The sequence below is a fragment of the Vipera ursinii genome, assembly GCF_947247035.1.
Source record: "Vipera ursinii genome assembly, chromosome: Z".
Classification (NCBI taxonomy): domain Eukaryota; kingdom Metazoa; phylum Chordata; class Lepidosauria; order Squamata; family Viperidae; genus Vipera; species Vipera ursinii.
The window spans coordinates 109153153-109178861 of record NC_139517.1 but is presented as its reverse complement, the minus strand read 5'-3'; the positions used below and the strand labels follow the sequence as shown (position 1 = coordinate 109178861).

The 25709-nt window shown below is 36.2% G+C and overlaps 1 protein-coding gene across 3 annotated transcripts; it reads right to left on the bottom strand.

The window, feature by feature from the left end:
- Positions 1–108: 108 nt before the first annotated feature.
- On the bottom strand, positions 109–24973 carry ACBD5 (acyl-CoA binding domain containing 5; the record flags this gene model as incomplete). 3 transcript variants are annotated; one of them, XM_083376187.1, is made up of 13 exons in its annotated part: positions 23153–24972; positions 20688–20808; positions 20151–20223; positions 17549–17660; positions 16337–16408; positions 14624–14740; positions 12275–12493; positions 10532–10635; positions 9276–9537; positions 8656–8855; positions 7082–7123; positions 5756–5865; positions 109–2502 (listed from the first exon to the last, which is right to left on the bottom strand). In XM_083376187.1, the coding sequence occupies exons 1-13, from the start codon at positions 23241–23243 to the stop codon at positions 2490–2492; spliced, it is 1536 nt and encodes a 511-aa protein (XP_083232313.1). In that variant the 5' UTR covers positions 23244–24972. The 3 variants fall into 3 exon arrangements, with proteins under 3 accessions (XP_083232313.1, XP_083232314.1, XP_083232315.1); XM_083376188.1 differs by lacking the exon at positions 109–2502 and having other exon boundaries at positions 5752–5865; positions 23153–24973; XM_083376189.1 differs by lacking the exons at positions 109–2502; positions 16337–16408 and having other exon boundaries at positions 5752–5865; positions 23153–24971.
- Between the last annotated feature and the right edge of the window lie 736 nt (positions 24974–25709).

The window sequence follows — 25709 nt, the reverse complement described above, 5'->3', positions numbered from 1 at the left end:
GACGGACAGGCTACTGCATTTTTCTTGGCAAGATTTTTTTGGAAGTGACTGGCTCAAGGTCACCCAGCCTGCTTCGTGCCTAAGGAAGGATTAGAACTCAGTCCACAATTGTATAATCTGTGCTTTAATCACTTCACCAAAACTGACTCTTACAATTACATAAGACGATTAACAAATCTTAAGATAATATACTCCTGTCATTTCTTTATTTGAAATGTTATTTTACAATAGATTAAAGTGATTTATCTTAAAATTTAACTGTAAAAACATGTTCTATATAATACAGCAGATGTTTTTGACTTCTGCAATTACAGTATTTGTATATAATAAACTTGATTTTCAAATTTTAAGACCTTACATTAGAGCATAATGTTTTCCCATTAGTCTCATCAGTTACACTATAGAACACCATTATCTAGAAACACATCAGTTTTAGCTCATTTTCTTTTTCACCATAATCAGGAGGCAATCAATAAGCTGTATTTTAAAACAGCTGAATATCATATCAACCAAAAAAATAAACCTTCATTGTTTGTTTTCCGTCTTCTAACTTTCTAATTGTATTTAGAAAACTACTACCAGCTGTTCTATCCTAATATAAATCTGATCAATAGACAGAAATGTAATATAATGCTACAATGATCTTAAAACAATGTAGAGCAAAAAATGGACTATGAAAGCATTAAAACAAAGGAAAAGTTAAAACTTTACAGTAAAACTTTACTGTAACAGTCAAACATTTTGCTGACCTGTTAACAATAAAAAGGGATGTTCTGGATTCAGCAAGATGCAAACATTACAAAAATAGCCAGCTGTGGCTTCATAGAATATCCATATTATACAGCCTGACTGAATTTATAATCAGCTGTTGCAGGAAGGCAGGAGTATGTGGTCAAAAGAATGGCCAGTAGCGTGATCCAAATTCTGCCTAATTTTATATAAAATGTAAACAGAACTTCAATCACACTTACAATGGTTGCCACCTTGATTTTTCTATCCATATCCTGCAGATGCACCTGCACAAAGATCTATCTGGTTTGAAGCATTTACAGTACCTTTCCTCAAAGTGACACTAAAAATTTACCAAATCTGCAACTGTAGCAGACTTAGCAATGATTATAGCTGAAAGATTTACTGTTTTGTAAATTTGAGAGGACTATCTGGACAAAGAGCTCAAACTGCAGGGGATGTTTTAACCCTGATGAACATTCAGTCATGAGAACAGAGCACCTAGTTTTTGAATAACAATGGCATCAAATTTAGGGTTCCTGGGTTTGCTTAAATCCTCTGACGGGTGGGAAGTACCTTCTATGGCCGTTCTGAAGTTGAAAGGAGTTGTATATGCTCTTAACAAGGCATATTACAATTTTCTTTAAAAAGTGAGTCTGCCTTCAAGTATCATAGTCTTATTCATTTTGATACATTTCTTCCAGTGTTGGATACAGTACAACAAATTGCCCAGTTCTAATTAGTCAGTGGAAGTAACTTAAGAGCAGGGTTGTTTGCATAGCTTTAGATAAGGTATTGCTGTTACCAGTAAACACCCTTTTCCACTGGCATTCATTTACAAAGTATTTCTTTACAAATGCACAATAGCATCAAAGGGCAAGTTTTTAGGATACAAAACCTACGACTAAGTGTTGGTTAAATTGGATTTTTTTAAATAAAGACAGTACTTGCCTTTATTCGATATAAGTGTTTATAACTTGCCTCAAGTCGCACTGAATTTAGTATCTTCAGGGCTGTTTTTATTCTTTATCAAGCATTCTTTCCAATGAACTATTTTGAACCGATCATGCTATTTGAGACTCAGCTGGGTGTACATCTCAGTGTATTTCTTATACTGAGATGTATGGCTATGCATAGTTTTGTGGCTTTTAAAAATATATAATTTTGGTGGCACCTGTGAAAGCAAAATCAACAGCCTCAGGCATTTAGTTTTATTTATTAAAAAGTTATCACATATAGTAACAGTTAGAAATTAGACTTATCACCCTTAAAATGCAATCGTAGTAATCCTGCTTACTTCAGCCTTTGGGGGCGGTGGTTTTGTACTGTTTACTCTATTGCATGTCTAACCAAAAGGCTGGCATTATAAAACAAATTATACAGTTACAGTACCATAGAATTTTGGGAATGGGGATACACGCTTTCAAGGATTTTTCTTCTCCTTTCTAAAGACTTTTTCCCCCAGTAGGAACTGAAAACTAAGACGTTAGACAAACTGTTCCGTCAGGAAGGTATTGTCATAATAATTTTAGTTCATATGATTGCTTAGGACAGTTGTATTTGTTGTATTAGAAATATAGCAGAGATGTCTCATTCAAGTATAGAATCTTCAGTAGTGCAAAAAGAAAAAGAAAAAAATGTAAAGGAAAAAGACAAGGATGTTTTAATTATTCCAGAGCTTATAGTTCCTGCGTTAATTATGGTATTTTTCAAAATCTTCCCATACTAGAAGTTCTTATGTAAAATCAGGAATGGAAAGCTCAGTTCAGTTTTCTGAAAGAGAGAGAAGGGGCAGTGATTACCAACTTCAGTGCATGTATTTCTACTGAAGTACAGGAATATATATTTCTTCCAATGAGATTATTCCTCAATATTCATGCAAAGGGCCCCCTTTATTTCTCTTTTATTTTTGTAAATAAGAGGTAGACATTTGGTATTATTTATAGTCTGGATTTTTAACATGTACGCACAGAATTAATAAAGTTCCATTTGTGCATTTTAATCTTAAAACAAAATATTTCTTTACAACAAAATTTCTGTTGCTGAAGTTCTTAAATATATAACAAAGCTCTCAGGTTCATGTATATTCTTCTGTACCTTCAGGTAGTCCTTGACTTACAACCACACTAGAGCCTGCCCATTACAGTCATAAATCGGGAACAGTCCTAAAATGGGTCACTTACATGACCAACCCAATTTTATGACTTTGTGGTGGAAAAATGAACGCAGCAATTGTAAAGTGACTGCGGCAGTTCTTATGTGAATCATTTGATAGCTATGGAGCATTTTTGCTGCAAACTAGACATAAATGACAGGTTTTGACAAAAATGTAAAGTGCAGTCAAGTGCCTCCAGGACACTGCAAACAGCTGTAAATGTGGAGCAACTGCCAAGGTCAACATATGGTCACATGACTTGGGAGGCGCAGCCACTGGAACTTCAGAACCAGGCTGTAAATATCCCCAAGGATGTCTATCATAACGTCAGTCATTAAGTGAACAATCATAAGTTGAGGATCTGTATGTTCATTCGGGAAGCTTTATTATTTTTAATTGTATAAATATATGAATTGGGAAAGAAGATACTATGTTAAAAAGGTGAATTGCTCTTTTAAATTCCCAATGAACCTCACAAATGTTCCTTGAGTATTATAAAATAGTAGCTTTTGCTTTGCCTCAACCACTGGACACATTTTATGGCCACAAACAAAAAACTGCATTCCGATTAATGTATTTTGAACTCAGCCAATATGTCTGAATTTTTCTCCCCCTGCTTCCCCAAAAAGACTGATGGATACTAGATAATTCTGCATTTCCTTTGATTATAAAGTAATTTCAAATATATGTCTGTAAGAATACTCTTTTCTTCATACAGCAAACCAAGAATTCTACACTCTTGTGAAAATCCTTCCGCATTGCTGGTGATTATAATCTGCCAGAATCAAAAACAGAAAACCAAACAGCACCCAGAGGTCTGATAAGGATTTGTTATTTTTCACTTCTAAGTAACTGATCCAATAACACATAGCAAAAATCTTTTTGAAGCTTTGTTCCTATTTTAGACACCTTTATGGACTGATACTGAAGGGCCTAGATGGATGGAAGGGTAGTAAGAGGGACAGAATTCAGAAAGGGGGGGGAAGCCTATTGCTCCATTGTTCAATAACAATAATATTCACAGCTGAGAAAGTTGCATATCAGGTATGGCAAGTAGAGCTAAATCTTGTAACTCTTGCCCTATTTACACTGGAAACCCTCTTCAAATTCTGTGCTATTTCATTCTACAGAATAAAAATTTTGGAAGGGATTTTGGAAGTCTTCTAGTCCAACTCCTTACTCAATCAGGAGACCTTATACTGTGACTGACAAATGGCTATCCAATCTCTTAAAAACTTCCAGTGTTGGAACACCTACAATTTCTGGAGGCAAGCCATTCCACTGATTGTTCTGTCAGGAAATTTCTCCTTAGTTCTAAGTTGGAACTCTTAATAGGTTTCCATCCATTGCTTCTTACCCTGCCCTCAAGAGCTTTGGAGAATAGATTGGTCCCCTCTTCATTCTGATAGCCCATCAAATATTGGAAGCCTGTTATCATATCAACCCTAATCCTTGTCAGACTTGTCAGTGATATTAACATGTTATGTTAAATAAGTACTATTCCTCTGCTGATGTAGCCTAGAACTACATTGGCTCTTTTGGCTGCTGCAGCACACTGCTGACTCATACTTAACTGGTTATCCACTAGAACTCCCAGGTTTTCCTAACAGTTAGTGCTGGGGAGCCACATGCCACCTATTCTATACCTGTGCATTTTGTTTTTCTTGCCCAAGTGAAAAATTGTATTTTACTTGCCAACGAATTTGATTTTGTTGGACAGGCTCAGTGTTCTAGTGTAAGATCCTTCTGGATCTTGAGTTTATCTTCTAAAATGTTGCTTATTCCTTCAGCTTGGTGTTGACTGCAAATCTGATGAGTTTCCCTTCTATCCCCTTATCCAAATCATTTATTAAAATCTTGAAGATATTGGGCTCCTTGGGGTACCCTATTGAATGCTTCCCTCCCTGTAGTTGTAGTTCCACTGAGTACTACCTGTTGATTGAAATTTTGCCCTTTTAAAACAGATACGTCCCAAAGTTGGGTCTTGACTTTTTTTTAAACACAACTCAGGCAATTGCTCTTGTTCCTAATCAGGTTTTATGAAGAGAATGCCCTTGAAGATTGTCCTCACTGATTGATCTGTCATAACATTGCTGAATAAATAAAAGAAAAATTTGGAATAAACAGATTGATGTGTTAAGAATCAGTAGAAACTTTTAAAGAATTGTGTTGATGACAGATCAGTATGCAACTTTACTCCAGGAATACCAGGGGGTGTTAGATTCAAAGACCAAACTAATCTAGCCCAGAGTCACCCTGTGATCCTCTGTAGTAGAAGATAGATTAGAAATTATTTCAGATTAGTCCTAACCAGCACTTCAACTATACCCAATGCGTTCCATTATCAGTATTCATTAAAATGTTTGTTAATGTGACCCATAAAATCTGCAGATAGGTTAAATGTATAGTATGTACTAGTACACTCTCACTATTTTAGATACATTTATTTATACTTTATTTCCATCTTTGTAACTTTCCACCTATTCTGGATGTGTCCAACAAAACAAGCATACAAAAAACTCGGAAATTATTCAACTTGGAAAACCATGCCCATTCCCCATGTACTTCTTGCAGAAGAGGACTTAGCAAGTCTTCCCAAGATGTTGCTTATTAGATGGCTCAATTCAATCTTAGCTAGGTGGTGCCTGGTGTTTTCCAATATAACACTGTCTGATTGACTGGAATTGATCTTTTAAAGTTTGTAAAAGCATATTTCTCCCAGACCTAGATGCCAAGCTTTTGTATACAAAACATGCATTACTGTGAAAGAATTTCTTATTTTCATTCCCAAGACTCAGGGATAAGAATTTGGTTGCTCCTACAGGTTCAGACATAAAGTATATATAACTCCAATCCATACTTTCATCTTACCTCCTTCTTCTTTGAAGATATAAATGCACCAGCCATTGGGTAACAAAGGGCCATAAAACAGCAAAGGCTAAAGCACCAGGAGAAATCTCAAAGGGCCACCACGATGGTTTCTAAATGGTATACAAAATTCAGGTTCACCAATAAATATTAAAGCAGCATCTGCTATAAAAAATCCAACATTAAATATTAAAATGTCCTTGGTAAAAGCCCTAATAAGCACACATATACATAGAATGAAGGCTATTGCTAAGTACATTGATTTGTGCTTCTTAGATTGTAAGCCGCCCTGAGTCTTCGGAGAAGGGCGGGATATAAATGGGATAAAAATAAATAAATAAGATGCCTATCAACTATTTAAAAACACTTCCACCAAGATGACCATCACCTCCCAAGACTGGAATAACTGTTGTGCTGAAAAAAACTTAAGGATTACTGTATAAGTTTGCAACAATTATTGGTTCACATGTTATCACAAGTGAACACTGTTCTGCTAGACTTCATCATTATTTCTGAAGAAATTTTTTAATATTATATATACACAGTAAAATTATACTTAATATAGGACTATAGAAATTGTCCTGCAATTTGAGTATTTTCTCTGTAAGAACATCAACATTCAGAAACATTTAAAGATTTAAATTACCAGTCAGCAACTGCCAATGTAGCAACACAAATTTGTTTCTTAACATACATAAAAAAGTTCAATACGGTGTTTTTGTTTCATTTATTTTTGTTGGCCATTTTGTCTGAACACTGGCATGCAATCTTTGTACATATAGCTCTTGACTTCCAACTATATATTCATTAATGGTTCAAAGTTACAACAGCCTCAGAAAAAGTAACTTATGACCTATCCTCAAATGTTATGACTTTCATACCAATCCTTGTTGACAAGTGATCACAATCTGGCTGCTTGGCAACCATCTTGCATTTATAAGAATTGCAAAGTCTTGCAGTCACATAATTGCAATTTGCATTCTTCCCAGCTGGCTTTTGATAACTAAAGTCAATTGAGAAAGCCTAATTCACTTAATGACTATGATAAAAATGTCCCCAAAATCAGGTCCAGTTACTTGATGACTCATTAACAATATCATTGCTTAGGGTCCAAGATTCCAGTCGCAGTTATGGTCATAAGCTGTGAACTATCTCTAATTAGGTGAAATAATAAACAGATTCGTCTTTTCAAATAGTTAAAATAGCATTTAAAATGTTTTCTGAAATAGTTTCTTAGATATTGTGCAAAAAAACCCTGTACAATTTAAGAAAATCACAATAAATTCAAAACTAGTTTATATGTATATTAAGAAGTAAATAAAAATCTACCTTAACAGGTGCCTCAGGCTGATTATTTGAATGTAGTGTTACCTACAAACACAAACCAAATTGAACAAAGTATTTAAAAACATGTTTCAAATTAAAACTTTATATTGTGACATATCTTTTGGGATCTGTCCAGGTATAGTTTCTGCTCACATTTATTAAAAAATACGGCATATAAGAATTTAGCTTAAGTAATAGCTAATTGCCTCCTTATGTGAACTTTACTGCTCTCTCTTTGTCCCTATTACATCCCAGAAATGTTTTTTCCATCTTTCCTTTTCTAATTGGTATGGACCTTTCAGATAGTTCTGTAACAAAATAAACTATAAGAAAATTATTTTTTTTACTTTGATTAAATAGTTTAGATACTGCAGTTCATAAAGGAATTAGAATAGTAAATAGTAAAAAACAACCTGTCTTTCAAAAATTTAATTTAATTTTAATTTATTAATATTTCTATACCGCCCTTCTCCCGAAGGACTCAGGGCGGTGAACAGGGCAAGAATAAAAAAACAGAATTACAAAAGTTAAAAAAAAATAATTAAATACATGCCCACTAAAAAACCATTAATACATAGTAAAAAACCCCCGATAAAATACAATAAAAAACCCCACCAATCCCCCCTCAGGCCAGGCCGGCTTGTTCGAACAAGTATGTTTTTAGATCCCGGCGAAAGGAGCAAAGATCGGGCGCCATCCGGAGCTCAACCGGTAACTGATTCCATAGCACCGGGGCGCCCACAGAGAAGGATCTCCCCCTGGGGGCCACCAGTCGACATTCTCTGACCGGTGGCACCCTGAGGAGGCCCTCTCTGTGGGAACGCACAGGGCGGTCTTCTGTCTCTATTTTCCTTTTGCTGGAGTATGTGGATATGGGTGGGAAGTGGATTTCCTTAAGGGCAAACATTTTCTCGAGTAAATACTTTAGCTAATAAGCTAATAAGCTTCTAAAATTTAAAAAAGCTAGACAACCCATGTCATGTTGGGTTTTAGAAGTATTTCCTTTCTTAAACAGAGAAACAGAATGGATCAAGGGCCAAAAAGTAGTTGTAGCAGAAGCAACTTCCTACCGGCTTGATTGTTCTCTGGCAGTCAATGATGGGATCAGTCTACCCAAACCCTAGAGGGCTAGGATGGGGCCAGAGTATTAAATCTGCAGGCAGTAGTCCATCAGCATGGCAGCACTGAAGCAGCTACAGATTTGCTAAATTTCAATCTCACATGAATGATGTGCCTGAATTTTGAACACATTGTGCAAGCCCATTTGAGGTATCTTGATTCAAAATGGTTGTCCTATGAGGCACTGTTTTGCCCAATTGATGGTTACAGTCAAAGACACATGAGAGTTTTAGTAATCGACTAGACAATCCATGACCCATTGTTTCAGAGACATTTCCTTACCAGATTCAATAATACTAGGGCTTCTAATGTATTGCCTTCATTGGAAAACTTCTTAAAAATTCAGGGGGATATTCAGAGATATACCTGCCTTGAAAATACCCCATATTGAACTGTACAGCATTGTATAGATAGATAAATAGACAGACTTCCTTGGATACTTATTCACATATGTTTACCTGTGAAGTTGTGAGTGTCTCAAGTGCATGTAATCTCTGAAGAATATTCTGCATATCTTCTTGCAATCGTATGAGTACAATTGTGATCTGTTCATTGAGGGTGCTCCGTGGTCCTCTGTCTGAACCCCATCGTTCTCCATCTCCTCCACTGCCTATCTGTCCACCTTGGGCACCATCTCCTAAAGGATACATTCTGTGTCCTAAATTAAGGGGAAAATACTTTTAGAAGGAAAGTAAATGAATCAGAGCTACATATATTTTCAAAAAGACTTAATGGTGCTTGTACATTCTTCAAAGTCAGACGCCTCTCTTGCTTTCCATAAAGTAGGCTAACTTTTTCCAATTCTCCAGTAAAATGTGAAAAAAGATGTCACTACTTTAAAAGGATTCTTAAAGCAGTGCCATTTTTTAGACTTGCACAGAAAACTAATAAAGATGTGGCTGCTTTAATAAAGAGTTCTATCCCGAATCATTTTCAAAGTGTGTCAGCTGTAATATGTATTATATATAATTTATGCATCAACCATGCAGAAAACCATTATTATAAGATATTTTAAGAATGACTTTAAATATGCCTCATTTATTCAAGAGTTCCAACAAAATAAGTATTCCAATAATACCTCTTCCCCTTCGAAATCCATAGAAATCAACCTTTTCACCATTTTTCTTTTCTTTTTGAGGGCCTCCATCATTTGCTTTGCCATCTTCACCGCCACACTTGACTTCACCCTTTCCTTCAAGTGCAGCTTCCTTTATACTTTCTGCTTTGTGGTTTCCAAGTTCAAGAAAACCAGAAGTTTCTATAAGATTATTATGATCTACTTCTGAGAAAGTTAATGGATGTCTGGAAATTTCCTTGACTGATGAGCTGATTTCTGGGGTCTATAAGTTACCAAGAACAAAAGGCACTATTTATTTATCAAATTTATATAGCTTACCCAAGGAGTCTCTGCTGCATAACAAACAGGTAGAATCACATGTAAAAACCACAGATTTAAAAAATGTCAAAAGTCACATTAACAGTATATATTATAAAAATATATACAAACCCTAGCTGAAGAGGGGGTAAAAATAACCAGCCCAGCAATGGAGAGATCTAAGCATCTCACTGGTTCTTTGGAAGCCCCAGGTGGGCCTAATAAAATTATCAGATCTTGAGAGCCTTATGATAGACATATTAAAAGCAATGGAACTAATCTAATTTTTGAGAGAAGAACATTCCATGAGTCAGGTGTCATGGCAGAAAAGTTGTGCAATCATGTGATCAAAATTCAGGCACTCAGCAATCTGCATATATTTACAACAGTTGCAGCATTACTGGGTCATGCGATTGCTATTTGCAACCTTCCCAGCCAGCTTCCAACAAACAAAGTCAATTGGAAAAGTTGGATACACTTAATAACCATATGGTTCATTTAACAACTTCAGTGATTCACTGAACAATTATGGCAAAAATTGTCATGAAATTGGGTGTGACTCACTTAACAATTGCTTTGCTTAGCAATGGAAAAGCAATTGTGATGGTAAATCAAGAACTATCTGTATCTCTCTAATTAAGGTGACCTTAATTATCAGCCTCCCCCTTACTCTTTGATTATAATTAAATACAAGATAAATGCAAAGATGCATAGATGAAAACTATTACTTTTTTAAAACTAACATTACGCTTTAGAAAGATGCAAAAGCTATCCAGGCTCTTGGAAAAGTTTTATTATTGTTTATTAGTAACTGAAACTGATATATATCAGACCTGAATTCTTTGACCAGATGGACAATATAAGATGGCTACTGTTTACAGTCAAAAAATCATTTTGTGTATTTGTAGAATCATTATGTAAAGATTTTTTATATAACAATATAACATTGCAAAATTTACCTCCTCTTGTCCAAATTGCTCCATTGAATCACAGTATATTTCACTATCTGAATCACTTGTCAAGAGTTGAATTCCAGACACTTCAGTGGTGTCTTCATTTTGACCTGTGTATACATGACCAAATACTTAGCAACAGTGGTGACTTAATACTTACAATATCAAAATAAAATTATCTCATCAAACATCAGAATTAGAATTTTTTAACTTAGTAATTTGTAAAAGCTGAATGGTTTGCAAAAGAGCAGCTGGACAGAATCTTTCTTTGTAATGATAGTTCACAATAAAACAATGCTGTTATATATCTATATCTGTGTGGATAGATGTGTGTGTGTATGCAAAATCAAAGGTAGAAAAGTTAATATCTCAAAGATTTTTCACTTTCTACATGAGAGGAAAACAAACTGCACGTTTTAAATTATACAATTCTAAATTATGTTAGCGCAATCTTTTTCTTTGTACGTGCAAGGCTTATGTATATTTACATTTCTGTATTTTCCAAATACCTGATAAATACCTGAGATATGCCCCTTCAGTCTTAGTCAATCTGGTCAATCTGGTCTGGGTGTGTAACCATAATCAGATTGGCTAACAAATGGATGGGAGTATGCTAGATTGAGAAATTGAACGACATCTTGGAAAAGACTTTATTCCAAAGGCAAGAAAAATCTGAGTTGGCCCACGCCATCACAAAAAGCCAAAAGCTGAGCCAAAAGCCATTGACAGTTTGAGAGCATCCCAATTTCATTGTTTATAAATACACACTTGTCATAATTTAATTCATTTTGCCATATCTATCGATATACACTATACAATGTTCTATATGTAAACGACAGTCTACTTTTATACCTCCTTTTCTTCCGTAGTTGTTGACATTGTTGAAAGGGCAAAAAAAAATTTAAAGGTTACCTGAAGCACTTTTACAGTATTTCTTCAACTTAGGGTTGTATATAGGTAAAGGTAAAGGTTCCCCCGCACACGCGTGCTAGTCGTTTCCGACTCTAGGGGCCGGTGCTCATCTCCGTTTCAAAGCCAAAGAGCCAGCGCTTGTCCGAGGATGTCTCTGTGGTCATGTGGCCGGCATGACTAGACGCCAAAGGCGCACGGAACGCTTTTACCTTCCCACCGTAGTGGTCCCTATTTTTCTACTTGCATTTTTACGTGCTTTCGAACTGCTAGGTGGGCAGAAGCTGGGACGAGTAACAGGCGCTCACTCTGTTACGCGGCACTCGGGATTCGACCCGCCAAACTGCCGACCTTCTGATCGACAAGCTCAGCGTCCTAACCCACTGAGCCACCGCGTCCCTTAGGGTTGTATATAATATCTATAAATAAGTATGTTTGCAGAAAAAAATATTCATCGGCTTCAACAAAAAGCTAGCCGTCTTTTGGATGATAAAATTTAAGGAGGTTCCATTATTTGCCCATTATTTAAGTGGGTAGAAGAATAAGTAGGAAGTATTAATTTTCCCACTCAAGCAGGAAAACAAACAATCAGAAATTAGGACTACTTGGTTGCAGTAAAAGGAAATAGGTGTTTATGGTACTGTGGCATGTCTAAATACAAAGACTATTTAAATTAATTCTTCATTTAAACTGGGCACCAACCCACTGTTTGCTCTCCTATGTGCATCAATGCTTGAAAACAAACCAAGCAGCCCCAACAGGAAACGTTTTCTAAAAAAATTATCCACACTGGCAAACATGAATGTGGATTTGGATAACAAAAGCACCTGAAGACCATACCTTGATGAATAGAATCCCAGTTAGGGATGACTGGTAACTCAAGGCACTTTTCACTTTTCTTTATTTCATTATCCGCACTGATGCCATTCAGGTTAGATTTGGTCTGTATGCCATTGCTCACATCAATGTTGGAAACAGCATTACAATTGCCATTAACAACCACACCATCTAAGTCCTTATCAGGGGATGAATTTTGTTTCACATCTTCTTCCGAAAGTCCTAAGCATATAAATTGACAAAAAGAACCTCATTATAACATAACTGTATTTTTACAAATACGGGTAGTCCTTGACCTATGACCCAATTGACCCAAACTTTCTGTTGCTAAGCAAGACAATTGTTAAGTGAATTTTGCCCTATTTTACGATCTTTTGTACCACAATAGTTAAGTGAAGTTGTTAACATGGTTGTTAGGTGAGTCTGCCTTATCCACTGACTTTGCTTGTCAGAAGGTTCCAAAAGGGGATCACATGACCCTGGGAACTGTGACCATCATAAATATGAGTCAATTGCCAAGTGTTTGAATTTTTATCATGTGACCATGGAGACACTGCAATGGTCATAAGTGTGAAAAATGTTCATACGTCACTTTTTTCAGTGCCATTGTAACTTTGAATGGTCACTAAACAAACTGTTGCAAATCAAGGACTACCAGTTCATTTTTAACTCTTGACCAATAGATACAGTATTTATGAAGTAAATATTTCACAAATTAATCTAAATGATCATTGATAATAAAAGTGTTTAAAACAGCTTGTTCTTTAAAAATGTATCAATCTACTATCTATTTATATTATATCTAACAATATATGTGCCACCTATTTTTCCAGACAGTCAAGGCAACATACATAGCAACTTTTCCCATTTCTCCCACAACTTTAAATGCTGGGTTAAGAGACCATGAGAACGATCCAAATTGGCTCTAAACTTCCGTGGCTGACCCATGGGTCTGATTTTTCCTAATAACTTGCTGTCTATACTTTTTCATTTTTTACAGGGAAATTGAAATTTTAATTACCATTAGAAAAAAAAGAGATTACACTATACACTTTCCTGGGAACAGAATCTTTGTAACTAGGTGCAACTGAATTTCAACAACCCAACTTACCCAAGTATAGAATTACAGGATTTAATTTAATTACAGAATTAAAAGATTTCTCAATTGGCATGGCACAGACTCAGCTTACCTGAAGAACCATCTTGTCCCAATTACTTCAAACTGTTCCACCAGTAAGGCAGGAAAGGTATGTTACAGACTCCTTTGGTTAAAGAATTTTAACTGGTGGCAGCTAGGAAGAGTAGAGCTGCTCTACTCTATGGAAAATCTTGCATTCGGAGGGGACATTGGTCCCCACTTTTACAGCCTTCTGGAACAGCGTGAAGATGGAGCTGCCAACTGGCCTGAAGCGTAGCACGCAACTCCAGGTCTAGTGGGTGGCTTGAAAGTGCTCCCTCCACCTTTTAACTGTCTCTAAATTTGTTTTTATTTGTGTTATGAAGTTTTCATATGGTTTTATGATTTTTACCTACAAACCATCCAGAGACAGTGAGAGGGGCAATGTCTAAATTTGATGTAAATAAATAGTTCTTTCATTTTTCAATACATTATAATGTATTGATATTCAAGCTACATAGCCCAATTTTATAATTGCTTATTTGAAAAATGCTTTATGTGCCATGAGATTAACTCATAAATAAGTGACAAAGAATAGAATTCTGAATTATTCATTTATTCAACTCATTATTGTCCCTGCACTTTTATTCACCATATTTCAGAAGTGTTTGCCATCATCTCCTTCCTAGGCTGAGAGAAAAAAGCTGACTTCATGCCTAAAGCAGACTTAGAACCCACAGTCTCCTGGTTTTAGGTTTATAACCTTTAACAAATAGGCTCTTTTTCAGAAGTTAAGGGCTGAGAATTATCAAATGAGTTCACATAGCTTATTTTCACTGGATAATAAACCCAAACTTGTTCTTTGTAATCCTGGACTTATTTTATCTATATTACGTATTATAGGTAGAAACTGCCCTTCACATGGAGATGAACTTCTGGAATCCTCGACATTGTTTAATCAAAGGAATTCAGAGAACACCAACTCAGCCACTTGAGATCAGCTGGGCAGACAACTATGGAAGACAGAAGGTCCCTCAAAAAACTAGGACCTACAAGTTAAAATATTGAAAATCTAATATAAATAAGAATCATGCTTTCTCATTATTGTCAGGAGAACACAACTATTTCCTAACAAGGTTTGCCAATTTTTTATTTTTATTTTTTTGCTGTCCTGAAACAGCAGATTTATCAAAAATCTGTGAAAAGGTATATGCTATTTAGAAATAAATATGTACCTTTATCAATCTGCTGGACATCTCTCAATTCTTCCTGTTGGGCTTCTTCCTCTGATTCTGCTCCACTGTCGTCGTTTTCTGATTTTCCATTCATAGTTGGCACAGCTTTGTGAGGATCTATTAAGATAAATTTTATTTACCTAAAAACTGAGGTTGTAAAATAATTGTTTAGGTACCTAATTTTTAAGGTGGCACGATGGCTCAGCTGTTAGAAGTGCTAAGCTTGCTAGCTAGAAAGCTCACAGCCTGGGTTCAGGACCCGAGTGCTGCACAACAGAGTGATTTCTCATTCCTTGCCTCAGCTCTTCCCCACCAGGAACTCTTTGGTAAAAAAATAAGGATTTAAAATGGCATAAATGTGTATTTTTAATTAAAGTTTACATCAGAAGCTGTAAAATAATATTTCATACCTCTGATGAAATACTCACACTAAAATTGATACCATTAAAACTTATGGCAGTGTTTCTCAACCTCACAACTTTAAGAGGTGCAGACTACAACTCCCAGAATTCACCACAGCCAGCATTGCGGGGAGTTGAAATCTACACATTTCAATGCTGACATGGTTGACAAATATTATGCTATATAATTTAAGCCTTTTTAAGTTGCCCTAAGTCTTTTCATTATATTTGTAATATCATTACTTTCTGTCAAGCAAAGAAACATGTATCCAAATCATGCCTTACTTACTCCATACTGGAAAGTTAAACTATCTCTGTAAAAATTTTGTTACTGCTAAATATATCTCAGGAACAAAATAGACACCCTATTATGGAATCATAAAAGCATTTGGAGTAGACCAAATGTTACAATAGCATTATTTGGCAGTCATGTTTCCCCCCCCCCCAAATATTCTATTCACATTCAGAAGCAAGTGCTAAATTTCATACCAGGCATCCATATATAACATTTCATATAGCTATGTTTTTTTTGTTATTTGATAACAAAAAATTAGCATATTACAGACTTGTTTTCAAGAAGCTAAATAAGGCTGCTTATTTTTAAAGAACAGGTTCTAGATGTACATACTGATTTTTTTACAGGAAATGATCAGACAGCAAAATGCTACTTTGGCTAAGGGAATTGTTTAAAAACTTTTTTTAATTGAACAACTGCTTTGCAAATGTTTTGCTCCAGTTATTTAGCATGGTTTGGCAGAGTAAAAGAGTACAGTGTTCTTAGAAGTAAATAAGACCAAAGTCCCTTTGACTTTTTTGGCCATGATTCTTTCATATCACTAATATTGATAAATCAAGACCTATTTTCTCTATTTGTGTGTGTGTGTGTGTGTGTGTGTGTGTGTGTGTGTGTGTGTGTACGTCTGTGTATCCTCAGATAATGTAACTACAAATGCATATTAGGAGAAAAGTATAAGAGAATATCTTAATTAAAGGCCTGAATTTACAGATTTTATTTGACCTAACAAGCATTGACCTTATGCACTACGAAAGTGGCACTGTGTTAGTATTTATACTTATACAAAGAATGTAGTTAATGTCTCTTCCACATTTTTCTCATTGTATTGCTCAGAAATATAGCACTCAGACATTGCATAGCAAAGAGACATCACCTTCCCATATTCTGCCACAGCTGAAAAACTGCAGCCCTCTACAAGGAGATGAGAGGCAATAAAACTGATAATCTGAGCATTAAAAGCGGCTGCTTTTATAGAACCCGTTCAGTTAATAATTAGCTATTCGGTTACGTTTTTACCTTCCTTTGTTTTTTTAAGTTGTGCAAACCCAGCTTGTCTGATTGGTTTATGAACTAACATCTTCTCCAAACCTACAAAATGAAATATTTAATCAAACTAAATATGTTATGTAAAATCCCAGTCACCTGAGGCATGGAAACAACTGCATGATATCAAGATTGCTATTATTTTTTGATCATCATATGCAGAATATAACTAGCTATTAATAATAGAATCTGCAATCTCGTATTTCAGTTCATATCAAGTATCTTTTCAAATATTACATTTTGTTGAAGGAAAAACAAGAGTTAATGGATGCATATTTTTTTAGACCATGGTTGTCCAACTTTTTGGCTTGCTTGGGCCACACAGAATGAGGAGTAATTGTCTTGGGCTGCATATAAAATATATTATTGTTAAAAAATTACAACCTTGTGGGGCTGCACTGCTAGCTGTCCAGAGCCACATGTAACCTGCAGGCCACAGGTTGGACACGCTTGGTTTAGACATTATGAAAAAAAAGGACTAGCCAAGATAAGGCAGAACAAAGGACAATTCCATGGAAGTTATGTCAAGATAATAGGAATAAATGCATTTCCACCAACGTTATTAGCCATCTTATTTTTTGGATATTTATAATTTATATAGTAGGATTGCAAAAATTCAAACAACCACTAGGTGGAAGATCAAGAAAAATCTAAATTTTAGCAGCCATTTAGGCTAATTCCAGAACTTTGCAACTCAGTATGGTAACCCTACTATATGCAATATTCAGTGAAAATTATTCTAAAACAAGTAATCAATAATCCTCAGTTAGCAACGACAATTGGGAGTGCAAATTCCAACACTAAGGACCATGTAGTAAAGCACAATGTCATGTGAACTAGCCGCTTAGTGACTGAAATTTCAGCATTTCTGATTGCTGTGGATTATTAAGTAAGGACACCCACTGGTTACTATTTGATTTTATTTATAGTAAATTGGCAAATAAGGTCACAAATGTAAAGATGGGGATGCTGCAAATGCTAGAATTTTGAGGACCATTCATTCAGTATCACTGCTAGTTCAAAAGAATGCTCAGTGAGTTGTTGCTAATCAGTACCACAAAAAAGCTTTAACATTATTTTAAATCACTGGTAGTACAAGCCAGACAAACCACATTAAAATGTAGTGTAATGTAAAATTAAGCAATTTATAACTGATAATAGATAAGAGTTGTTTTCTATTCCCACCTGTGATTAGATCAGATCCTTTATTTTTTTTATCCTCTACAATTTCATAAAATGGGCCTAAAACATGTAGCAGTTCCTCAACTTTGTCTGTCACTGGCATTGTTTCAAGAATCTGGAGAAACACAAAACATATATGAATCACATACCTTTCAGTGGTAAATTTGACAATCACTGTGATGCTTTGCTCTGAACCAGTTCCACAAGAAGAATCTCTATAGATTTAACTGCAACCTCAGACAGATTTGGATTATAGCCCACAGTTATCAAAACTAAATTAGCAAACCTTACCATACGTGCATTAATCAATTTTATCTACTATTTACTTTTAGGAGAATTCCCAATATTTCTAAGATGTTGGCATATTTGTGGTGGAATCTGCAGCTAGAGTGGGAGGAGCAAAAGACTGGCTAGCTTAGAGTCTTTGCACAGCAGGAAACCACATGGACCTGACCACCTCCAGAATCCATGAAACCGTTATCCAGCTACTGGCAAGATTCTTGTAAATAGACATGCAACAATAAAGAGGCGACTCTAATCAACACTCATGGTACTACTCTGGTTTTTTCTATCTGACATTTTTTTTGTTACTTTCTTGCTTAAGAGAATACACAGTAGTACTGAGAGTAGTATTTAAAACACAGTAGTAGTATTTTAATTATAGCAAAACGTCAATTTACTGTACCTTAATGACAAGGTCTTTGCATGCAATGGATTTCACTATTGTTTACATCATTTGGCTGTGCCTTCTAATTTTGTTTAATAAATATTACTTATCTGATTTTTTTTTTGTTTCTTTTGAGGTTCGCTAAATAGTTTGTCCCTGTCTAGGATGAAATCTAACTGATATCCATTATTCATGAATGTCCAGTAAATCAGAGATTACATTTCCATGTTTTTTTTTCTTTGTTGATATAAGGACATCATTACATAAATAATCTAAATTGACATAATTGGTATAACCTGTTGTGGCTTGCAAATGTCCTTACAGAAATGTCAGCAATTGCTATATTTCAAAAACAATCCCCTATACAGAAAAGTAGTTTGACTAACTTTTTTCTTCCTGTTCTATACAGGTGGTCCACTTATCCCTTCCATCAAACTTTTGTTTTTGTAAGCATCAGATTTCACAGAGCAAACCTTCTTGTCAGTTTGTTAAAACAAGATTTTACTATATAACTCTACAAAGTAGGATCCACTAACTTGAAAGACTCTATTGACCATCAATATAGATATATGGTAAATGTGAATACACATAACAAAAAGACACAAATACATGGGAAATATCTTGTTTTGAAGATGGTACTAAATGATATATCAAGATGTGTTAATTCACTAACAGTTTTTCAGAATTCCTGTACAAACCTAAGTTACTCAATTACATAGCTACTTGTCATTCCATGTTTTCTGCATACATTTGCCCTTCTATAGTTGGGCAATCATTACAAACAAAACAGGTTTAGCTAGAAAATTAAGGATTTATCATATTCTAGTCTTCTAGTCATATGAATTCACACTCCCTTTTAATATATTAATATCTACTGAAAAGGGTATATATTTAGAATTTAGTGATACTTCCTTATTCAATATAAAAAATTGGAAAATGCTGCATTTCTCTCTGTACAAGTGGAATCAGACATACCAAAAATTCTGCAGAAGACATAAGATCTGATAAGCCACCCAAGTGGAAACGTCTGACATATTTTCAGATTTTCATCGGACATTTTCAAGCTACCCAGAAATAAATTTCATTCAACAACAAAAATGGTGATCTTTAAACACAAATTTAAAATGGCACACATTTAATTTTATTTTGCTGTAAAAGACTAATTCCACCTCCAGCAATCCAGGGAAGGCTGTTTGCCTCCGTTTTTTTTAAAGAACTATACCCAATTTGGTGAGGTGAAGACATAAAAGAGCTAACAACAACATAAATCCCTAGATAACACACATATGTACTATACATACTATTTACTCACTACTCTCTCTTCTCAACTCTTCCCCACTGCTACTACTCCTACTACAGCTGTTACTACTCTTTGTGGGTACTGCTAGAAAAAATATCTTTCTGGGTGCTTGCTTGCTTGCTTGCTTACATACATCATCTTCTCCCTCCCTCGCACTCAGTTGTTTTTACAACTCAGCTTTTGTAATCAACTTTGCTGGGCTGAAGCTGAGGAGAGGACTTAAAGAGAAGGGGAGAAGGCAGCACAGGTGCAGACAATTTTCTGGAGAGTCTGCTTTCTCACACACATAAACTTCCATAATGGGTTACACTAGGGCAGGGGTAGGCAACCTCGGCTCTTTTATGACTCATGGACTTCAACTCCCAGAATTCCTGAGTCAGCTGACACAGGAATTCTGGGAGTTGAAGTCCATGAGACATAAAAGAGCCAAGGTTGCCTACCCCTGGGGTTTATCATTTATTTTTTTGTTTTTTTTAATGGCAGCAATTTTCCTAATACTCTCAATATGAAGGCAGCTAGTTCTAAGATTAATGTCCATTAAGTAAGTTACAGAAATTTCTTCTGAAATGTAGTTTAAAAAAACCTAATTTCTGAAAAATGTATATATATTCTATCTGGGTATATAAAACAGCTCTTACCTTTTTCATTTCTTCAACATATGCAATCATAGCATCTTCTTTGGGCATTGTGCCTAATGAACTCCATGCATCCCTACAATGAATTTCACAGGGAGAACAGCTTCAAAATACTGCCCTACTTTACTATGATGTAATAATATCTTCAATAATTAATATGTGAGCTTTATGTGTGTGTATTGCCTAAGGAACTGCATATTTTTTTTCAGTACAGAATCACATTGTTGTTAGCTCAATTTTTTTTAAAAGGCAAAAAAGTGATCAAGCTCTATTTCAAATACTATATAGAGTCATATTTTTGTAATAAAGCTTTTGTCCCTCAAAAAGTAGCCATAATATGCAAAAATGTGAAAGATTTCTATGATCTCCAGAGTTTTCTGGATCAGATTTTAAAATACATTTTCAGCACCATGTGGAGATAGCAAGGACTGAATTTGAATTTGAGCAAAGGATGTGCTCTATTCCCAAGACAAATACTTTCCATACAAGGTGCGGGGAGGAATAGACAAGGTAAAAACATCTTTGTTGTATAATATTTACCATTTGTATCTACCAATAGGATCCCAAAATCCAGGTCTTGGACTATTACAAGGTCCTTGAGTTGCTTGCTTATAAAAGCTATAGAATTTCAGCATCATTTCATTTGTTGGCTGGAAAGAACCTATGGGGAAAGATTTTTAGAGTGAAAAATAGTGACATAGTTGCTTTAACACAGTGATTCTAGGTTATTGTAAACTCAAAATAGGCAATCATTTATGGGAACTTAAAAATGGCTTTATTCCCAATAGTTTCAACTCAAAGATCAGTTATCTTGCCTGTTTATTTTGACTTTAAACTCTGAAGAGACCTAATGAAGAAACTACCTTTGCACAAATAGAAAAAACTCCAATCAATATGAATATTCAGGCAATGGTATTAACATTACTTTCTGTTTCTTTCATTAGAAAAAGTAAACTATCCAGACAAGTATAAAAAAGGATGATTGCTGCTATGTCTCATATTAGATTTGAAGTGGAATCCATAGGTAAAAACCATATTCTAGTAATAAAACACCATAAAAATTCAAAGCACATTCCACTAAAGTATGACAATTATTCCATTAACGATAAATCAGAATGTTCTTATCCCTATAACTTACCTAATAATGTTGAATCCCCAACTGTCTTTACCCTTTAGGCAGGTTAGCTGTTTTAGACCTATCTTTGACCATATGCAAAATAATGGCAAAATGGGCCAGTAAAACAGATTTTAAAACTCCAAAGTCTTTATTCAAACATCCCCAAATCTATTCCATTTATTTCATGAAGCTACTGTGTTCTCAATATCTTAGAAATGGAATTTAGCATATCTACCTTGCTTACAATAGATGTACCATATATTGATACAGTACTTCCATTTCACATTTATAGTTCCAAGAATTACTTGTAAGAACAATTTGACATATATATTGAAAAATGAGCTTTTGATTCCAAAACATGGCTTTAAAACCCAACCAAGCAATATTACTATGAAGGAATAAATGATGGTTCTTCTAAATAAAGAAACACAGAAATAAAGTGGGGGCGTTATTTTCACAGCTAAAATCATGTTTAGACAATTGTACAGGAAATTATTTTCTTAACTGGCAAGTGGTTAATTAATAAACAAAACTGAAGGAATGGAAATGAAATTTTGTATTTGATCTATTATTTTTTAAAATACTTTTTAAAAATTCTACAAATTATGTTTAGTGGTGTTAATTCCTATGCTACCCCAGCAGTTTCAGGAAAAGCAAGAAACTTGAAAACATATTGTTACACTCACAAGCCTTCGCCTACACAACATCTAATGAAAAGGAATAATGTATTCCTAACCCTAGTGTGGACATCTGGGGTGCTAGCCAAAGAAGAATTCATTGAAATGTAAATCATTTAATTGTCAAAGAAACTGTAAAAAGTAAGGCAATTTTAGATTCTGAAGAGCTGTTCTCATTCACGGCTAACCATTTTACATTCTACAGATATTCCAAACACTTTCTGCCTTCACCACCAACCACATTGTCTTCCCCACTGAACTTTTTTCTGAATTTCTAACCATTTTGTTTGAAGGAAGAATTTCTGAAGCTTAGCTTATAACTTTAAGATGACTGAATAAAAACATTTTTTTCAGTAGAGGGAGGCCACACTTACAGGGATCTGCCTAGGAAAAGGACTTAGCCCTTGGAACATTTTCTCTCTACCTCACCTAACAAATCTATTCAGGTTAATGAGAAATGAAAACACCCTGGAAGATATATATGGAATTGCTCCAACCAACTTGCTCGGACTGAAGAAGCTACTTGGATAAGCAGTGAAAGATTTGTATGAACAGGAAAAGAAAAGTCCAGTTGCCAAGACTCAATTTCCAGACATTTTTTCAGTACAGATTTAAGATTTGTATGTTATGATCAATACAAGTCCCTACTCAGCCTGGAGACAAACATTGTAGCAAGTACACAAAGTTAGTGGCACCTAACTCTAGAAGGGACAATTTTCCAGCACTGTGGAAAAATGTGATTAGGGTGATTCTACTCATTAATGCAAGTCAATGAATATATGGGAATTTGTACGGCATATGCAGAATCATAAGTGAACCACCTTGACTTAATTGACTGAATATACTTAGGCTAAAACATGGCTGGCCGGTTTGTGGGCCAGAGCGTTGTGTGAATCCAGGCCCAAAGAGAGATATTTGGCGATTTTCTATCTAGAGTGAGCAGTCTACCTTGAATATTCCATATCTAACAAAAAACTTCCTCAAGTTGTTCTTGACCACTTTGGCAATCCCAACTAAGCAGTTTGGTGTAGCCTTTCACTTCCCAGTCACCATGTCATTTGAAGGGAGTCTGACTAGATCCAGCTCTGCTTAGCTTTGATACTACTCAAGGGTGACTAGTTATTGACACCAGTTATTGCAAAAATCGGACTCATCCATGTTTCGCAATTCCTCCCCACACTGTCTACCCCCATCGTTTTCCTTCTACTTACCATTTTTGGGCAGGCTTTGGATCACCTTCACGGCCGCTTCGAAACGAGTCTTATGCACCGAGCTGTCGCCGCCGCTCTCCGTCTCTGCCATGGCCGGACTCCTGCTTCAGCAGAGCAGAATCGCCCCGCCGCCACCGCTTTCCTTATCGGATGTGGGCCCTGCGGCCGAGGCACTTCGGGATCATCCAGAAAAGAGGAGGAGAACGCGAAGGCCGCGGAGAAACGGAGAAGAGCAGCCCGCTTAAGTCAACCGGCTTCTCACGTCCTTTGCCCACCACCGCCCTCGGCTCTCCGTTTGGTTTTTTCTCGGCAGTACCTGCATTCCCCCAGCTCTCCCAAGACCCGTGCTTCTGCTGGTCTACACAGCTGATGGTCGTCGAAAATCAACAGAGCGCAAACGCCTACCCTTTAGGCAGAAGACAACCTCGTCCCATTTCTGCACCACCCTGTACACCTAACTTATGCAACTATCCCTACTCCTGCTGGCTAAAAGACAGGAGAATTCAAGAGTGAGTGAAACAAGACAAGCTGGTCCAGGCCAGGCTAAGGAGCGAGCGCCATTGAATTCAATAGGATTTATTTCCCACCGAGCTTTTATTATGCATAAAAGAGCTCATACCGGATCTTGATTTCTCACCCAATATCGTAACATCGTCCTCTGATTCTTCATTTGTTACTGATGCATGGAGACTACCTTCACCCCCTACCGTACCTTACAAAGTATGCAGGGAGAAATCCTATCCCGAAAGCTTCAGCAGAAAAGAGGCACGGAGGAAGGAATCGGTGTGCTATCTCGTTTCTTATGGCAAGAAATGAGTATGGAATTGTTCTAGCCAAGCGTTTCTGAGAAACTGTTACTTACCTTCTCTTTTCTATCTCTACTTGTATCTTTGCATATTAAAAAAAACTTTCCCCACACATCGAAGTCATTCAATCCAATCGTATTCAGGTTTTGCTCCACTGACGTCTAAGGGGCTTTTCTCTCTGAAATTGCAGATAAGGGGACTGCAGTTGTGCTGGTCATACAGACGATCCGTAGGCAATATAGATTTTAACGAATGAACTTTTCCGACATGTAAACAGCACGCGAATTTTGCTTTACTATCGGTACCCTTCTGATTCGGGACTTGTAACTTAAATTCAATTCCCAAACGCACGAGAAAGTTATGTAGGAAAGTTCAATTCAACCTTTGAGTAGTCACCATAGCATAAAAGCAGTAATAAAAGTTGATTATAGACGAAATACTTACAGGCATTGAGTGAGCTTCTCTGCAAAGCTTTAGTTTCTTTCTTTTTTTTTCAGCCCATCAACATTCTCCAAATACGTTCTACTTTTCCTGCCCACACTCCTGACTGAAACCAAAAACCTAAACGCAACCCTTATTCCCCACTCCTCCGCACCATCAAGAATTTCATTTCACATAATTAATATTAACAATCTCGCGATGCAAACCTAACCAATCGATTTCCCAGGGCGGCTTGCATAGCGGGCAGAGAGCTGTGCTCCCTTTATCCTCACCAAACTAAACGCTCCCAAGTTTTCTCCTTCCGTCCTTCCTTTCCAAGACAGCTTTGCGATCCGCTTAGAGCAATCTCTTTCTTTATTCCACGAGTGAGATTATTCACCTATTATCAGGCACAGCTGGAGGGGCAGGGGTGCCTCTCTGCCAGACTGCCGACTCTACAGATGACAGTTTTAAGGCCAAATTGCAGTAAAATGTCCTTCCTCCAACTTTCAAGACTAAAACGTCATCCTTGGAAGGCCGAAGCCCGGGCGGCGTCAAGCAATAGTTAAGCTTCCATCCGATTTCCAACATTAAAGGACTGCAAATCGTATCAAGAGACGACTTTTCCTACCTTGGGATGACAGGCTCCTCCAACCTTTGCCCACGGTTCAAAAGATCTTCTGTTATTGTCTTCCAACAGTAGCCTTCGACTCATTCTTGTCCCGCCTCCTAAAGAGAATTCTGGGTAATGTAGTCTACTTACTAGCACTTCCTGTTGCTGACATCCTGCATACCGTAGAAATCTTTGTGTGTGTATTTGTGTGTGTGTGTGTGCGCGCGCGCGCGCGCGCGTGTGTATAGATCAAAGTACTTTTTTTTCAGTCTGTGGATCTTTTATTCTCGGGTAATGAACTTTAGATGCTTATATGTATTAGGAAATGTAATGATTGATGCTTCTTAACTTTGGGCATGCAGTGCATTTCATTGCAATGCTCCTTTTTGGTGGAATTTATTTAATATTGTTCCTTGGAAATTATAACTGCTATAATTATAAATTATACTGTTATAATTATAAATTATAACACAACTGCTTTGTGTTTCCTTTCTTATTTTAAGCTTCTTTACGAATTAAACCACTCATAGTTACTATTCACTGAAGCAAAATTTAAATATAAATTTTAAAGAGCCTTGGTGGAGCAGTGGGCTAATACCTCCTTAAGTAACACCAGCTGCCTGCAATTAGTGCAGGTTCGAGTCCCACCAGGCTCAAGGTTGACTCAGCCTTCCATCCTTCCGAGGTAGGTAAAATGAGGGACTCAGATTGTTGGGGG